The following is an 18922-nucleotide window of genomic DNA, read 5'->3' as shown; positions in this document are numbered from 1 at the left end:
AGGGACAAACCGATCGATACAATAGCTGCTGTATGGTTCTTGCAATTATCAATAGCTGGCTTTACTCTCTCATCCCGAGCAGGGTTCTATAATGTTGCCTAATAGTAACCTTCTGGATGGGGACTAGCGTATCAGTCCACCAAGAATTTAGTCGGCAGGGGGAATGGACGAGAGGAACTATGAAAAGTGTCCGAATAACCAACCCCCCAAAAAAATGATTACAATTGATGTTTGACAGGCTGTTTGGGTTTGGCCGTGGTGGAGGGAACTGAGATTTCCATTTGATGGTAACATATATCATGGTGATTGTTGTAGAATGACAGGCTGTGCTATCAATTATCTGTCGGTGTAATAACAATATATAATATCGGTATGTTAACATCTGCCCCGTGCAACGGGGGACGCGAGCAGATGTGTAATTAATTGTCGCTTACTTACCTAACATTTTACACACACAAAAAAAAATGTTTTTTACACACTTGTGATTTCTGGATTTATTTGAAAATGGGGCTGGTCGGCACACGAATCCCGAATTTACCCCCTCCCCCCCTCCCCCCATTTCTTCCGAATCAAGGTGGACTGTTAGCCAGATATTTGGAAACTGTTTTGACATTTTTGTGTACAAAGCAAAAGTTATGAAGCTATCACATCAGGATTCGTGTCGGTATCATCGGCAGAATGCGCAACAATCACCAGATCAAACCGAATACATTTCCAGTGTGTTGCAAAGGGTTCATCTTTATCAATCTTATTCCAACTTGATCTCTTGGATATATTTTTCACATAAATCCTTTTTTTATATATATAAAGCCAGCGTTAGACTTAACTCGTGCAAGTATCAACTGACCCAACAGGCTGCCGTTTTTGAAAGTGCAAGAAAAAGAGTACAATGGCTGATTATTTAACCTCATACTTTGCCAACCTTATTTCGCTGACGCGTCAAGAAAGTCAGAACTCAATATCGCTCCAAGATAAAACACATTGCCATTTCTCTTCGCTTTAAAGTCTTTCCCAGTGTTTGTAATTTCCCATACCAAGAAACATATATTTTTCAAACTCGTCTTCAAATCCTTACCGCTCGATATAAATGATAAATAAGTTTAGTCGCGATTTTTCTATAATTACTTTGGTTAAACTAGTACGGCGCAGACACCAAGAATTAATAATTAGTTACTTAAAGAAATAAAACGTAGATTTGTTTTCCCAAGTTTTATTGATGCAACTTCGCTAAGATCTGATGAATTCACAAGATTTCCCCCCCACCCCCCAAGCTCCAACTCTGCCACTCTCCAGGGAGTCTACTTATTTGTAATTTACAAACTAAATGATCATTGGAATTCTTTATTGGTAATAATATCTGGCCGTCGAAATTGTTTAATACGTTATATTAAAGAATCTCAAAACTACGAGAGATTTTACCGACCGGAGCGAAATATCTATTTATGTTGTGAATTCGTTGTATTTCAGTTTTAATAGTGAGATATTGCCTAAAACAATCTCAACATTTCGATAAATCCCGCGAATTTACAAATTACGGTTTTGAAGAGTTAATTAAATGCATGTAATGCTAGACCCGTTTCGCATTCAGCAGCGACTTGTAAATGCGAGTATCCAAAGAGTTTGCGGAGACGGCGAGGTGGGGGTAAGCCATGATCTGTGTTTCAGGTTAACGAATGGGTCAAATTTATTTAACATATATTCAAATGATTCCGCCTTACTGCGCGGAGAGCTTGTTGGTTTGGTGTGTAGCAGCACTTGGATAATCGCCGTGAGCACTTCGATCTCTGCGATGAAAACATATATTTATCCCTTAGCTGCATTATTAGGTTGAAACAAAGTATGTAAAATAAGAAAAGGGACGTTGCGCTTTCATTACAGCGGGTTTGCATTCATTAGCTTATTTCCTGCATTCACCCGAAGGTTGAAATTTGTGTCCAACGAAGCATTTGAATGCATAACCCACGCGTGTTTAAAGACGCGTTGAATCCAATGAAATATCAAATATATAACCAGTGCTCTCTCCGTTAATCTAACATACATGAGTGGCAATTATTAAAGGTGCAGGGAGGTGACTGAAGGGCAATCTTTCGTTGGAGTTCCCACAAGTTCCATTGCACGATAGGATCACGCATCCCGTGCGACATGCTCGCCTGCAACATCACGATCAACAAGTGTTTATCCTTATAATAGGATTTTAATGGCATTTATGGTCAATGCAGGCAAAATAAATGCTCAGTCCGACTGTTTGCAGTGTGCAAGCAGCAATCCTTCACCCCATGGTCCTAAAACAACCCGAACACGCGGACTCTGGGCCGCAGTTGTTAAGTCTAAAATAGGTATAAATGAAAGAAAATGGATAAATGTCAAAATATATACATATATTATACTATGAATACATGATGGGATTGTGAGAAAATAAAATAAAGTGTGTGTGTGTGTGTGAAGAGAGAGAGAGGCTATCGTTGCTGGTGTTTGAGGGTTAGGTTAAAGTAACTATCTGGTACATCCTAGCGGCGACATTTCGTAGTGTTGGCTGCGCTGATGCTGTAGGCGGAAAGGCAACAACTTGTTGGCTCAGCCTGGGAGACACGCAAGGGTTTTCATTACATCCCACACCGGCACTTCCTCCCGTCCAACCTGCGAACTCTGCGGCCCACAACGTTACCGTGAGGAGGTTTGAGCTGAAGCCGCGGACAACTTTCGCAGGGACATGATATGTCGGTCTACCGTAGGGCTGGCTGCCTTTTTATTTGGCGTTGGACTTTTTGTGTGTTGGGCTCGGACTCGGTGACACGGGGCGGCATCATGAAGGCTCGGACTCGACCCTCCGCAACCTTTATCTCAACGAGCGACGCCTCGTAAACACAGCGGATGGAGAGCGGCTACAAGAAGACGTGACACTCACTCCGCTCCTCCTCGCTTTAAGCGTAACGTCCCGCTCCCTTCCATTGCCTCTCTGCTTCTGAACACACACACACACACATACACACACACACAACCTATATATGTACACACATGCACACAAGTATATAAAGCACACGCACACACACAACAGACAAAAGTTTGCGTGTTTTTAAAAAAACAGTCCAAATCGAAGTGACTACTAATCTGAACAAATATATTTGTTTGCACACATTCTCTAAACAGTGCATGATTTTTGGAGAAGTACATGCGAGTGTGTGTGTGTGTTGTGTCTGTTGTGTGTGTGTGTGTCTGCACAGGCCGTGAAGAAGACTTTTTCCACAAGAAGCAAGCAATCATTCTGGAGAGACCTTTTTTTTTTTGTTGTTGCAGAATTTCTGCAAACTATGCGAACAAGAAGCTTGCAGCTCTGGGGTTGCACTAGAGGAGCGGGGAGCAGCGGCGGTGGTGGCGGTGGTGGCGGCGGCGGCAGCTGCACGCGCTGCAAGTAGCCGGGGCCGCGGCTAATTGATCACTCGCTCGCTCTGTCTCCCTTCTCTCTCCCTCTGCCTCTCATTTGAATAATCTCCAAGTGTCTCCCCCTCTGGAAAGGATCCAATCGTCTGTCAGATGCGGCGATGATTAATCGCAATGCATTATTGATAATCATAATTATATACTGACATGCGCACTCGCGCCGCTCCTGCCCGGCTAATTTCCGTAATTTTGCAAGTCGGTATTTGTGAAATTTTTTTATATGCCTCGCTGATGTATCTGCCACCATGTCGCGCCGCAAGCAACCTAGACCCCAGCATCTCAAGTCGGACGAGGAAGCGGTGCCAATAGTTTCTCAAAATTGTAAGTATCAATTTCTTCCAATATTCTTATTATTTAATTATGTTTGTAACCCCCCCCCCCCCCCCCCCCCCCCCCCCCCCCCCCCCCCCCCTGTCTCTAACCCACTCTCTTTGGATTTTGTATCAACATTTTACAAATCATTTTTGTCCCGGGAAAAAAAAAGGTTGAAGTTGACGGGAGAGGGAATGAAACATTTTAATGCATTTATTTATTTTGTATAAGGGGGTGGGGGGCTTGCATCATATTTTAGTCTAGCTTGCAACTCTTGTGCAATGTTTGCACAGATGTCCACCCCCTCCTTCCTTTAATATGGACTTCGGACGAAGAATTAGGGGAAATGCAGCAATTTTTTTTCACCCGCTTTCATGCTACTCGCGAGTGAGCGGCACACGCCGCCAGTAGTTTCAGGAGTGTTCGGTTAGTTTTAGAAAGTGATACAACTGGGTCAGTGCGTTATCTTTCACTTTTATTTATCTTGTTTTGTAGTGTTTGCGTGTACCACTAAAAAAAGGCGGAGGTGTTTTAGAGGGTGTGTTGCACAGGGGGGCAGTGGCCGTGAAGGAGGGGAGCGCTAGGGTGCTTACCAGCCCTGTCTCTCTCTCTCCTCTCTCTCTCTCTCTCTCTGTGCGTACACTGAGTTGCAAACGGGCACCAAAGGCAGATGGAGTCGGGGATTCGGTCCCCGGAAACCAAACTCCAAGCTCAAACACCCCTCCCCTCCCTCTCTCATCCCCAGCTGAGTGTTTCCAAGAAGCCTTTCAGTTGAAGTGTTTTAAGTAACAGATGTGAGCGAACACTGTGTTGGTCGCTAAATCCTTAATTCCCTTGGCTTTTAATTCGCCTAATACCGGACCTTGTAACTTTGAATTGATAGGCAAGAGGGAGCGAGTACGTGTGTGTGTGTGTGTGTGTGCGCGAGTGTGTGTGCTTTCAGATATAAACAACGTGATCGCTAAAGGACATCCTGGTTCGTTTGGGACTTGACAGAAGTTTTCAGTCTGGTGTGGGATGGTGGAGAGAGGTTTAGCTTGATTGTTGGAAGAATATACATTGAATGTTGTGCCTGTGAATTTATTTCATTTCGTGGACTTTATGGATGTGCAGGATGAGGGGTGGTGGCGGAGATTATGTGGCCAGCGGTCAGTCGTTGTGACTGGTGCGTGTGTGTATGTGGCTGTGATCAAAAAGTCCAGCTTCAGTTTCCGTTACCAGCCATCTTTGATCTCCCACTTCAGGACAGTCCCCCCCCCCCAAAAAAAACCTGGATACATTAAAAGCGTCGGGGTTTTTTTTTTTTTTGCTTTGCCCAGTTTAAGCGAAGAACACTCGCTTTTTGAAATGTAGCGCCAACAAGAATCGTTCCATCACCATGTACATTCAACGATAGCGTAAAACTAATAACTAAACCAATATTCTTTAAAAAAAAATATGAATTCACTTTTCTAACACTGTAAGAGTTTTTATTGTCCTCCCTGTTATTTATGTTTTGGTGTATTACTGAGATTAAATGCAACTGTCCATTAACTGAGCAGTATCTTTATTCGACTCGCTGCTGCTGGATAGTCCATTACATTTTATTTTGGGGAAGCGATATTCTGTTTCAAAAATGCTAGCAGCCAGGAGACGAGGGAGGAGGGAAAGGACTTGCTTAATAAAAAAACAAAGGTGACAGCATTAAACTGTCAAAACGTGTTTGCACCTAATGTTGGGGGGTGGGGATAGACGCATCGTGGTCAGAGTTCAACCTCACCAAAAAAAGCTTGCCACTGATTATAGCTATTTCTTTTTTTTTAACTGCGCTCAAGGACAGCATCGTCCCTCAGAGTCAGGCGCGATGAGAAAAAAATAATTGCGAGAAAATATGACAAGAATCATCTTATGTATGATTTAGGAAAGTGATTGCCGGACTGTTCTGCGTTCTGCAGGTTTATTTTACAGCTACCCTCGTCTTTCTTTTTATACATTTTGGTGCAAATTAAACCTTCCAACGTTGGCATTCTCGAAGTTCAGTTGCGAAGTCGCGCAAGCAAAAGCGGGCGAAATACATTTACCTTCACGAATAAAAAAAAACTTCACGTGACTTTACAGATATGATAGTGGAGAATGATATTACTGTAAAATGATAAGACTGGTATTCAAATCAGTGTGACAATATAGGTGAAGCGCACCGTTTGTATCTGTTCCGTTTAAGACCGGGCCAGGGTGAAATAAAAGCAACAAATTGAACCATACGCTTGCACAAGGCAAGAGTAGATTAAGTGCAAAGTGTCTCTTTTTTGTCATGGAAATGGTTTTTGTTTACTTCAACACGTAGAGTTTCTCACAGTTGGGCTTGTTTTGTATCGGCTCTCAATGACTACATGACCGAATGAATGGATTTATTTCTGCGGGGGGAGAGAAAAGAACAGCTTCACAATCAAAAGGACTACACTGCACCCCAGTGTGGAATTTTTAGCAAGCATTATTATCGGAACGTGTGAATAGCTGCAAATCGGCTCTCACGAGCGATCAGTTCAACAATGTAACGATTTCAAGGCATTAAAATCTAAATGGGAGAGAGGCCTTCAGAAATGATCCAGATATTTTTGGTGTATTGTGCAAAGAAAATCGTAATAGTTAGTCAAATATTTACCCACAAACTTGCAGACACAAACACATCTGCAGCAGAAATTTTGGATAGTGGAATTGTAACCTGCTGTATTACTGGAAGGAAAATGTGTTTGATCATTTTGTGTAGTATCCGCATTTCAGGAGTTTTTAAGCAGGGCGCTATGTGCGGGGCAATTGGTCGCTAGAAAAGTTTGAAGTTTAGTTTTCGCACTGAGATTGAGATTGCGATATAATGCGCTGGTTTAATCAGATCATCACATCATTAATCTGGCAGTCAACAGAGAGACTGATTGAAGTTCAGAGGGAGAGGAATGAATGGCTGCCTTTTTATACCCACCGTTATGAAGAGCGATATCAACCAAGTTTTACATGTTATTATTTAATTGGGTAAGAGAGTCGCTGGTTTATAATTTCTCCCCCTCCTTCGGTGAATCAAGTGATACATTATTTTTCAATGGTGTGAAGTGTTGAATTCCTTGGCATTGGCGGTGCAATAATTCTTGTTGTGACACACTTTCGAGATGGTATAGTGAAGTATAAAATTGAATGACCTTAGCTCATTTCCACTAAAGGTACGTGTGATCTGGAGAATTAAATATGATTAATTTAAATTCATTTACTGTAAATCCTGCATGAATTAGTATGGAAAATGTGCCTCTTTTAAACTTCTGAAATAGCAGTGCCCTGACTTCAAGTTAGATGACAGTGGGCAACTTGAATACTTGGATAAGGACAGCGTATAATGTAAATAAGAATTGCTCATGCCATGAGTCACTTAAATTTTCCATCCCGATACATTGCATGCCTGAGCGTCCTCAATGATTTATGCTTCAAAAAGTATCTTTAATAAAGACAAAACACTCCTCTCAGGGTGCATTTTTGCGTTAATATTTGCAGAATTGAATGATAATACTGTAGAAAAAAAAGCTCTGTGGGAAGTATTATGACCTGTCATTTGTAATGATAGTAATCTATTTAGTACAATAGCTGATATGCTTGGTAAGAGGCATCAATGGACAGTACCGAATCTCTGCTCCTGTTACTAGCTGCTCTGCTAAATTAAAACTGTTCACTCATAGCAGGTTGTGTTTGGCACAACCGTAAATAAATTTTGTATGCACAGTTAGAACTGCCTTGTGCTTTTTTATGTCACATTAACGATTGATTAATGAAAATATAACAGGAATTTTAAGTTGTCATTACAGAAGAGGGAACAGAAAAGATAATTTAGTTTTAAATTGTGACAGATGGTGGTATGGTTAGTGTAATAATTTGTGTCAGTAAGGGATGACCCTCGATTTATTTTATTTAACACTCTAGTAAATTTGTGCCAGAGTATTATGTTGCCAACATGAAACAATGATGCTTGTAGATCATTCATTTTCTGTGCGCCTGATCGAATGTATTCTCCTTCCAAAGAAATGGGAAGAGAATGTATAAACTGTTTTATTCATAAGGCAATACCTTTTTAAATTGCAACTTCAGATCAAGAAAACCCCTCAGTTACACTGTTACTGAACATTAGTCACCTTATGTAGTAAGAGTAACACAGCAATAAATACCAACCGCTTGGAACTTTATCTGCCTCAAAAATATTCTTTGTCAATAAATGCTGCCAGCTCTGTCAGTGTTACTGTATTTGTTGCTGCATGTTGTGCTTTTTAACATATGCTCACACAGCATAATGTGGTGTCATTTTTCTTCAACTAAGAAGTAGTTAAATGTTACGGCAATTGTTCTACTTTAATTTTAAAATAATCAAATTATATACTTTGCAAAAGCATTTGGTACTCTTATTATAAAAATGTGTTTGTGGCTTTTGAACATAATTCTGTAGATTTTGTGAGATGAAAATATAGAATTTGTAGGCCAAGTAAATGCAATATAATCATCAGAGTATTTTCTTGCTGAATTAACAATTGCAATTTTTGTTCAGTAAATTTACTTAATCCCATTCTCAAAGCTGCTTGAGACCAAGCTCCTGATTTGCTCAAGTGCATTCTTTAAGAAAACCTAACTTGATAGAGAAAGCTAAAGTAAATATGTCCATTGTTGTCTTAAGCTGCTGATCACAAAATTGTCTTGATGCAGATAATTTAAAGAGTCACTTCTTTATTCCAGTTGCCAAATCAGCGTGTAAAAATTACAAAGGACTGTAACACTTTTATATTTGTATCTTAGAATTCCAAAATCATCAGTGAAAATGTCCTAAGACATCTTTTATTGCCATTTTAATTCTGTTGTTTGTAGCTTCAAAGGTTTAAGTAATAATTAGATTTAATTTTAGTTTATTGGCTAATGCAAACAAATTTAGAATAACTTAGAAATTTCTCATTTATGTTGAGGCTGTTCTGAGTGATTTAGTTTTATTCATTTTCTTGGTCGCTGTTACCAGAGTAGGTTTGTTAATTTCTTCCATTTCTTGGGCATTGATCAGACCAGAGCTGGTTGATGTCAGTATGTGGGCCACAACTTGGTGATTAAACTACTTGTGAGGTGACCATTTTATGTGAATGACAGCAATGTAAAAATATTCTCACATGTGTGACTTGATAGTTCGAAGCGTGTCATATTATTTTGAAAATAACGATGTTGTAATTTGTAATGGTTGTTCAATTCAATCCTCAATATTAGGGAATGATTTAATTTGTGCTGAGACTTACTGCTGCTGTGCAATTTCCCGATTGAGACTGGAACATTTTGGCGTAATTATGGTAGAAATTTGTCGCTGGATTTATTCATAGCTGCTAACAAAAACTATGGAGTTGTTTTGACCTTTTGTGCTTCCTTTCTATATTAGCACTGCATTGTTGTCCATGTAACACATTAGTTTCCTTTGTTTGGCTTTACTGAAAAGGTGGGATTGCATGGTGTGCCAACAAGCATCTGATGGGTTATCCCTGAGGGTGGGTAGTTAGAAGTGCTTTGACAGAGCTTGCTGATTTAACCTTTGCCTGCTTTGCCCTGCCTTAGGTGGCCACTAGATGTCAAGCTCATAATACAATTAGTACATCTGCGCTGCTGACCTTGGCGGCACAGCTTACCACTGTTCTGTTAAGTGTTAACACTGAATTTGAGTGTTAAACAGGGATCGCAGTGAGTTTGTTACATGTGGCAGCTTATCACATGCCCATCTAGATAAAGAGAAGTGTTTTAAGTCGTTACGTATAGAGAATGTTTGTGGTGGGATTGGTTTCTTAACCTTGCAAATGTAAATCTTGCCATGTTGTAAGCACAATCAAAATTATTACCATTCTTTTTTTCAAATGAATACAGATGATGGAACATCATGTTTGGTTACATGTTTTTAGGATATTTACTTCAGGGAAACTTTAGTGTCATTGATGAGGTATTTTTGTTTAGTTTCAGAAACAAAGGCTTTCCTTTTTTTGTTACTTGTTTTATTTATTAACTTTCCTCCTGGCAATGGAGCAATCTGCAGCACAAACTGCATGACCTGGAAGTGATGTCATGGGAGCCGACAAGAGTCATAAGCCACACCTGCTGACAAATGTTTGAGGTCCTTGCCATGACAGTAAATGAAGGGAAATATGGCTGTATGCAAAAGCTGGAAAATGGGGACCATTGGGTCTGATACAGAGCATTGAAAAACTTGAATATGCGCCTGTCTCAGATTTATTAGCTCCCCATCCTTGACGTCATTGTGCCAAACCTTCAAAACAGCATGAACATTGTCACATTGTTGAATTTGCTGCCTTTTAGAGGAGGACCATTCAGATACCGTCTCAAAGCAGGCAGGTACAGATCCAATTTTAATTTTACTAGCTTTATTTAATAATATGGGTGTTGCAGTTAATTATTTCTTTTGAATATTATTTATTGCACTGGTGCATGGTGCAGCTCTCAAAATCTTCTGTGGCAGTTGATCACAGGAGATCATTTCTTGGGGGAAACAGCAGTCCAGGGTTGATGGCTGAGAGCTGAAGATTGCCTTTGTAATAACCCGATTCTTGTCAGATTCATTCAATTGCAAGCCAACCAGCTCCCAATTTCTAAGTGCAGAAGTAAAACCGTTTGTTGGCACACTAGCATCAGGCCACTTTTAGTAAAGGGACACTGAAAGTTTTTAATTTGCTATGTGTCAGCTACAGTCTTCAATTTTACACTGTGTCCTCCTAAATTCAACGTTTTGTCGCTGTCTTGCGGACAATGGCACAGTGAGAGAAGGCTCAGTGTTTTCTTCATTTAATCTCCTGTTTGTTCTCTGTTCTTTAGTCAATCGCTTGGCAGAGTCTTTAAGACCACCCACTAGGTGTGTCAATAATACATGTTAGAAGCTCATATCCCATGCAATCATTTATTTTATGCAAAATGACACTCGTCTGCACTTCAGCAACTTTGGAGAGAACATCAACTTAGTTTCTTGAAGGGTAATTTTGTACTCTCAAGACCGAGGAAATCCCGGTATTCTATATTTTACTCTTTCAATGAGGATAACGTAATACATCGTATCAGGAATGTTTCAGCCTATTCACATCTGTGCTTTGTGTACAAAGAGCTGATTGTTTTGTTCAAGTAATGCAATGCTGTAATACTTAGAAAACGCAACTGTTCCAATAGAATACTATGGCAGGCTGTACCACAGGTGGTTCCACGTTACGGGTCCCGAGACTTGGGCCACTGAATAGATTATAATGAATGTACCAGGTCAGTGATAGGGTTTTAGCATAGCGAGAGTGCCCTCCTCTGTTCAACCTCTTGCTGGCAGTCTTTTGGATTGCAATCCTCGGTGGGAGAATCTGCCATTCATTCTGGAATTTTTCCCGCATTGTTAAACTCTGCGAGAAATCCCTATTTATATCCTCCTGTCTCCCAGCGTGAGTTCTGTCTGTGGCGATTCATCCTTTTCACAGCATTCCTAACACCATAAAGAGTTAAAATAAAACAATTAATTTTGTCCAACTAGCAGAGATTTCTTCTTCACACATTTTCAGTGAAAATATACTACAAGGAAACATTCTGACGAACATCAACTCAAAGTAACACAGACATTAGTCCCTTTCTTCTGCTATTTACGTTGAGCAGTTATTTACAACTGGCACCAGCCTTCTGGAAAAAGTTCTGTGTGGTTTTTATATTTTAAAAAAACCTTTAAATTATTCCTTTGAAAATTTGCTCTTCTGTTAATATGGAGTTTTTTTTCCTCTGGGGCTTTATGTATGTGTCGGAAGTCGCCTTGAAATATTATTTAACTTTACCTGACGTGCATTATGTTATTTTCACTGTTTTCACATAAATTCATTTAAATGCAACCCTGACCCAAGCAAACTGCAAACGAAGTCCTGAAGCAAACATACCTTTTAGATTGATTCTAATTTAATCATCCAGTATTAGAATTGCAGTTTGAGCATATGAAGTGCTTTGGGTACACACACCATCCTTGCCATTCTGATGTAGTACACACAACCTGGTTCAACTACACCTTCAACATGAACAAGATAGCTGGGAACTGTAAGCAAACAACTCACATTTGAGTTTATGCAATAGAGTGCCAGAATCTTTAGCGTCTTACTTATTCAATGATTGTAAATAAGACGAACAAATCAATTCTAATTTTGTCGCCAGAAAATTTTGGCAGAAGTAGCCGTGGATGAGAGAACGAGAATTGTCGAACAGTGTAGCCAGTGTAAAGCAAATCATAAAGTTTTTTTTATGGAAGTTAGGATTAAGATGTTTTAAACTGAATTAGTTAACCAGATTTTTGGAAAATGTGCATCAACATAAACTTTTCGTAATGAAGTCCGCTAGGATTTGTGATGTGCACCGAGCTTAATTATAACAAATTTTTAAGTTAATAAGTGAATGTAATGATAGAGGACAACAGGTTATCAAATTGATGGATGATAATGGTCATGAGCAATGCTGAATATTTGTGTTATGTTTTACCTTCTCAAAACCAATGGCTTTTGTTCAAATATATTATTGGGCAATCTAAAATGATAACGTTGACGAAGGAAAAATGGGTTTGTTTCTGGTACATTGTATTAGAATATGTGAATTTAAGATGACTTTTTTGCATGGCAAAAACCCTCTGTTTTCGGATAGCTTTAGAATGGGGAATAATAAATGCCAGACAGGAAGCTAATGGCCATAATTTAACTTGGGGGTTTTGAAGGCATAAATCACACAAGAGAGGCTTGAGCAGTTAATGAATGTTTCAGAATACAAAGATTGAATTACAGCCCCTAATGCCCTCTGTGATTCTACCTTTCTTAAGTTTATGTATAACTAGAGAGATTTTTTTTAGAACATCATTAGTTTGGAGCATCGTTTATTTTTCTTAAGTTTCATATATAACTGCAGTGCACTTGCAAATGCATTGGCAGAACACGTATTATTCAAAGACCAGAATTGGTCTCTGCGATGTACCATTTCAGCAGAATCGAAGTTATGATTTATTAACGGATTTTGTAAATATGTACTTCACCAGACCAGATCCATTCTCTAGAACATATTTTAAATGTAAAGTCGTTCCAGGAATACGCATTGTGGACTCTCAAATGTTCCTTTTGATATAAAATATTTTTATAACAATACTCAGATATTTTCCTCTGTATGAAGAGGAACATTCAGAAATGGCCCGTTGCCTCTACAGTGTAGGAGGAAGTTTTGCATTTGGGACTGCAAATGCAAACATTAAGTATTTTAAAAGTAGATACAAGAACCGCCGTTGCTGGTTTACAAAAAAAGACACAATTTAGGAGAAACTTAGCGGGTCGGGCAGTATCTCTGTAGAACATGGACAGGTGACGTGTCGTTTTGGGTTGGGACCCTTCTTCAGACTTTTAGTACTTCAAAAGTACCTTTGTAATATTGTCATGGATTTTGGGAACCAGTGATGGACAACTGTTTGTTATGCCAGAAAATTCAAGTCACAAATTGATTTGAAGAGCTTGCAATTTAAGTTCGTCTTTGGACCTACTAACCCTTCAGTATTCTGATATAGTATAGAATAAGTCATTACATGTGCATGAAATCAACTCTTTTGCTTGTTGCTTGCAGGCATTTGCCTATTTCATGATTTGTAAGGTTCAAGAAAACCTCATATTCTTAAAAAGTAACGAGAAATTCTTTATAGCTATCACCATCTAATTCACTCTGTCACCCCCGCATACTTCATTGAAGAATTTGCGGGTACATGTTACAATTTACGCACATTTTCCTACCACCGATTTGAAATGCAGGTCCATATACATGCATATTCTCAGATTTGTTATATTTTAGAGAGACCACTTCTATATTTGTTTTATTTTATTAACCAGTTGCCCGCAGAGTTGGAATTCCATTAAACTTTGCCCAAATTGTACTTGCCAATGCTAAATGTCCCTCCTAACCTTTCTATCCTATTAAGAATATACAGTTTACTGTTTTCTTTTATGTGAAAAAAGTAGCATACGATTATTGGGAGATATTACCAAAATAAAGTAATTTCTAATTTTGAGGATGAAAATGTAACACTGCCAATATTATTGGCTCTTCGCTTCCTAAAAGCAGTGCATGGTAGTGGACCTTTGAAAGAGAAACAAACTTTAAAATAACATTAAATCAGGATACAGCTGCCAACCACGAAGAACATATGAAAAACAGAAGTCACATTTAAACAATCTATCCGTAGGTATGAAGGAGATCGGCGACTATCACAAATTCTGCTTCAAATTGGGGGTTTTTAAGTCATTGCTCCTTAATCAGTTGATGTCAACACCAACAATTTCCATTTAAATAGCGTTTTTAATATTTAAAAATGAAAGATCTGATGTGATTCCTGGGAATCGTAACAAGCATCAACAATTGACACCAAGTCACCTATTAAGGAAGATGACCAGAAGTTTAAAGGAGTATCTTTGAGCCGTAATGAGATACAATTTTATTGTAAGTGGTCTGGAGTGGATCACAATTTAGGACTTTTATTCCTGTGCACTTACATCACGTTACAAGGTTATACCAAATGCGCAGGTTTTATATTATTTGAAATCATATTGTCCATTTAGATTGCTGATTGAGTTTTGTATGGATCTATTGACTGAAGTTAAATTCAATCATGGTACTGCACTTATATGGCACCATGGCAGGAGCTACTGCAGACTGTATCACATTCATGTCAATGCTTACTCTTGTGTTGTACAAGGGAGTGGAAGCCAGCGAGGGATTTAAATCAGGCTGTTTACATGGTCTTGATTTGAATCACTCTAGTGCACTGTTGTTATCAAATCAGCTCTGTGAGATTTTTGTGTAAGACATTTTGCAGTACCGTAAGAGCAGGTTGAAGAGAAAATGTATAAAATTAACATGATGTACTTAAACGCAGAACAACTGCAAATTAAGGACAGAAATTGAACAGCTACTTAAAAGTAAATAGAGATAGAGTTGTGAATTTAAGTCTGTGACAAGCTGAATAGTTAAATTAGATTCTGCCTGCTTTTTCCTTCGTGCTTGTAATGTTGTTCACTATTACCCAAACCAGTGTTTTGGGGATTCTATGACTTCTGTGACTTTCCGCTGTGATGCAGCAGTAACAGATTTTTTAAAAAAATCTATTTGTCCTGAAGGTTTTTCTCTCCATCAGTAATAATAGAAATTATTTTGATCCATGGATGGAGTTTTTTTTAAAGGATGTTTTACAGAAAGGGTTGCTAACATGCCATTAGCCCCTTTCACTCAGCGCGAGACTGCCAGATACAATGCATGCCAAGCTGTTCATGCATCAGCAGCATTGTAATGGATACTTGAAATTGGGTCTCTTGAAATACTAAAGTTATTTTACAGCATATAAATTGTATTTATGTATTGGTGATAAGTGATACCACTTTTCTTTTAAATTCTCTCTTCCTTTCCTGCTTTCTCTTTGATCTTGAAAACGTGGCTCCTGTCCCTATTATAATTAAACATGCCCCTTAATCTATGTAACAGTAAAGAAGGGTTAAGGCAGCCTTTGCATAACTATATGGGTTATATTGCCTGTCTCGCTTGGCAAATGTATACTCATACCACCAATCTCATTTTGCTTTAGTTTCACCTTATTCTTGCCCCTCCAAGCAAGATGACTGAGTGGTTTACCTTCACCCTTCTGCTTCAGAATATAGATAATAGTGATTCTGAATCCTCTTGGATATTTAGATAAAAAGGATACATGATGACGTGGGCACAATTGACGCATTGAAATCTCCAGAAGGTGGATCTGATTCGCACAGCCATGTTTGTTTCTGCTTGGAAAGTAGTTCCATAAATGTCAATATTTGAAATAACAATCTTAAAATAGTAATGTCCTACAGGTTTCGTACATTTTTGGATGTTTTTGGTTTGGCAGGACCTATTTCAGTTGAATTCCATTTTCTTTAATTTATACAACAATTTCGTCCAGTACTTTCAGATAAATGTTAGGATGTTTAAATACTTCCCCTTTGCTCAACAAGCCTCCTTCCAATCCCCCTCCAGTATTCACATCAACCAACACAGCATACAGTCTTGGATCTTGATTCAGCATCGAGAGCTTAGTTGTCAATCCTTAGTTTAAACCAGTAGGAAAATGCGACAATATTTTAATTGTCCCTTCTTAAAACAAAGCTGTATTGTTTTGCTTGCTGTATTTGTTGCCGTCCCAATCCCCACCTTGGGTGATACGATGGTGAAGAACATTGAAGTTGTGCCCTGTCCTATATTGAGTTTCAATCCCCACGTTATGCGCATCAGCAGGACTCCATTATAACATAATTTGTTGTAAATCTTCAATGGTTCTTAATTGCACTATTCTTTTACTTCAGGGATTTTTGCCCTCAAATTAAAATCCCCACCTTTGTATTCGATTTGAGCTTTATGCCCTTGATTTTTGAATAGTGGTCCACACTTTAGAATTCACTAAATATTTCCATTTTGCTTCATTCTGCCTACTTTCAAAATCTTGTTTAAAATCTGCTTCCAACAATGCTTGTAGCCATCTCTATCCTTCCTAGTCTCTGGTCCTATCCTACTGCCTCAGCAACTACTATTTGCAATTCACATTGACAGTGTTTGCTGGTGTCTGTAAATTCAAGTGTCACAGTTGCTCATGTTTACCAATCTTTTACTTTTGCTATTTCCAAGAAATCTGGATCCCAATTTCTCTCAGCAGCTGCCTATGTGTTTCTTTGTGTCAGTTATGGACATGGCCACTTGAGCTGAAGGTGGCGTTCCCTTGCATCTCTCGGTGAATGAGTTAAGAAAATTAACTACCAAACGGCTCGAAACACAAGTCTAATTATCTTCCAGTCAGGGGTTCAAGAGAACATTGTAGGTTAACCTATCAGGTCAAAATGAACTAAACTCGCTTTCCCCCTCTTCCACATAAAATGTCGAATAACCATAATCTCCTTCAGAGTTCATGACTGCGTTTTGAAGGCACAGACTGTCCTTCCATTGCAAATTTTCAGCATTTTCTGCTTTTTGTTTCATGGAAGTATATTTTATTTAGTTTAGAAAGTTGGGGATTGGTCAAGAGGTTGTCCATTCTGCTTACTCTAGAGGTGAAGCATTAAAATGTAATTTGTGGAAGATGTAGTTCAGATTCAATACCAAGGACACCGATTTTCACAATGTGGCTCTTTAAACTGTGGTTCCAGAATCACAGTCCTTCTGTTCTTTAGTGAACGATGTGCATGGTCCCCTAAGCAAATGCAATTTGGATCTCAAACTGTCCAGAGGGGTCAATTAATTAGAGCTTCTTAATGGCTATATAATGTGTGTGTGTGTGTGTGTGTGTGTGTGTGTGTGTGTGTGTGTGTGTGTGTGTGTGTGTGTGTGGGTGGGTGGGTGGGTGGGTGGGTGTGGGTGGGTGTGTGTGTGTGTGTGTGTGTGTGTGTGTGTGTGTGTGTGTGTGTGTGTGTGTGACTGTACAGATGATCTAATTGTAATTCTATTGTTTGGATTATCCAATATGGTTACTGACGGAGCAAATTTTTCCTCTTGCCATCACCTCAACTTAAATAAATACAAAGTTAATTTCCATTTCACGTAAAGGATAAAAATGCAGAACGAATGGCTAATTGACAAAAAAACATTATCAGTTTTATAAATTATTGTATCTTGTGGAAAGATTAATCTCACCAAGATTTGGATTATTATCTGGTACAACATTGCTACAATTGAAAGCTGAAGGTTTGGTCCAAGGTTGGCAGAATGATGTGATGGGAGGGACGGGAATAGCCCATTGCAGCCTGGTCTTTGCCCTAAAGACGATTCTTGCTTGGATGGTGAGCATGCTCATCCCATTGGGGAAATGGGGTGACAAAAGGAGGAATGGCTTTGCCCTTTGAATTTACCAGTTCCTTCGTACCTCTATTCCTACCATAACATTAACAGGAGCAAAGAATGACAACATGCAGGATGTAAAGATGACACACAATGTTGAGGCACCAAACACTCTGGCCTCCTGATACCTTAAATTTGGCCTCTTATAAAGGGGACTTCCATTCATATTTAAGTTTCCCCCCAGCTCACGATCTTCAGTATTCTTCAATACTCACTCACCGTACTTGAGCACTAATCCCCCTTCGAACAAGTTAGCATGCTGAACTGCGTAGATTAGGCATCCACATGAGATCACTGACACCAGAGACTGCTCACGTTCTACCACAGAGAGTTGTGAGTCTGTGGAATTCTCTGCCTCAGAGGGCGGTGGATGCTGGTTCTCTGGCTACTTTCAAGAGAAGGCTTGATAGGCCTCTTAAAGATAGCAGAGTCGGGGGATATGGGGAGAAGGCTGGAACGGAGGTACTGATTGTGGATGATCAGCCATGATCAAATTGAATGGAGGTGCTGGCTCGAAGGGCAAAATGGCCTACTCCTGCACCTATTGTCTATTGTCTATTAACACAGCTTCGTTTCTGATCTAAGGTAGACACAAAATGCTGGAGTAACTCAGCGGGTCAGGCAGCATCTCTGCAGAGAATGAATGGATGATGTTTCGGGTCGAGACCCTTCTTCAGACTGATGTCAGGGGAGTGAGGCGAGATAGAATGTAGTCGGAGACAATAAGACTGGTGGGAGAACTGGAAATGGGGAGGGGATAGAGAGAGATGGAAAGCAAGTGCTATTTGAAGTTAGAGAAGTCAATGTTCATACTGCTAGGGTGTAAGCTACCCAAGTGAAATATGAGATGCTGTTCCTCCAATTTGCGCTGGGTCTCATCCGACAATGGAGGAGGCCCAGGACAGAAATGTCAGATTGGGAATGGGAGGGGGAGTTAAAGTGCTGAGCAACCGGGAGGTCAGGTAGGTTAAGGCGGACTGAGCGGAGGTTTTCAGCTAAACGATCGCCGAGCCTGCACTTGGTCTTGCCGATGAACTGAAGTTAACACCTGGAACAGCAGAAACAGTAGATGAGGTTGGAGGAGGTACAAGTGAATCTCTGTCTCACCTGAAACGATGGTCGAGGTCCTTGGATGGAGTCGAGTGGGGAGGTAAAGGGACAGGTGTTGCATCTCCTGTGGTTGCAGGGGAAAGTACATGGGGAGGGAGTGGTTTGATTGGTTTCCGATCTGTAGAGTTGCAGTGGTGGACAT

At 39.7% G+C, this 18922-nt stretch overlaps 1 protein-coding gene across 2 annotated transcripts in view; it reads left to right on the top strand.

Annotated features, from left to right (window-relative positions):
• Positions 1–2524: 2524 nt before the first annotated feature.
• sall3 (spalt like transcription factor 3) overlaps positions 2525–18922 on the top strand; it is a 62226-nt gene continuing 45828 nt past the window's right edge. For both annotated transcript variants that reach the window (XM_033019061.1, XM_033019060.1), the window contains exon 1: positions 2525–3759. In XM_033019061.1, the coding sequence (XP_032874952.1) occupies positions 3684–3759 (76 nt within the window). In that variant the 5' untranslated portion in view covers positions 2525–3683. The remainder of the gene's footprint in view (positions 3760–18922) is intronic.

This window comes from Amblyraja radiata, chromosome 4 (assembly GCF_010909765.2).
Source record: "Amblyraja radiata isolate CabotCenter1 chromosome 4, sAmbRad1.1.pri, whole genome shotgun sequence".
NCBI lineage: Eukaryota > Metazoa > Chordata > Chondrichthyes > Rajiformes > Rajidae > Amblyraja > Amblyraja radiata.
Note: the sequence above shows the minus strand (reverse complement) of the source record. Positions and strands in the feature narration are given on the sequence as shown.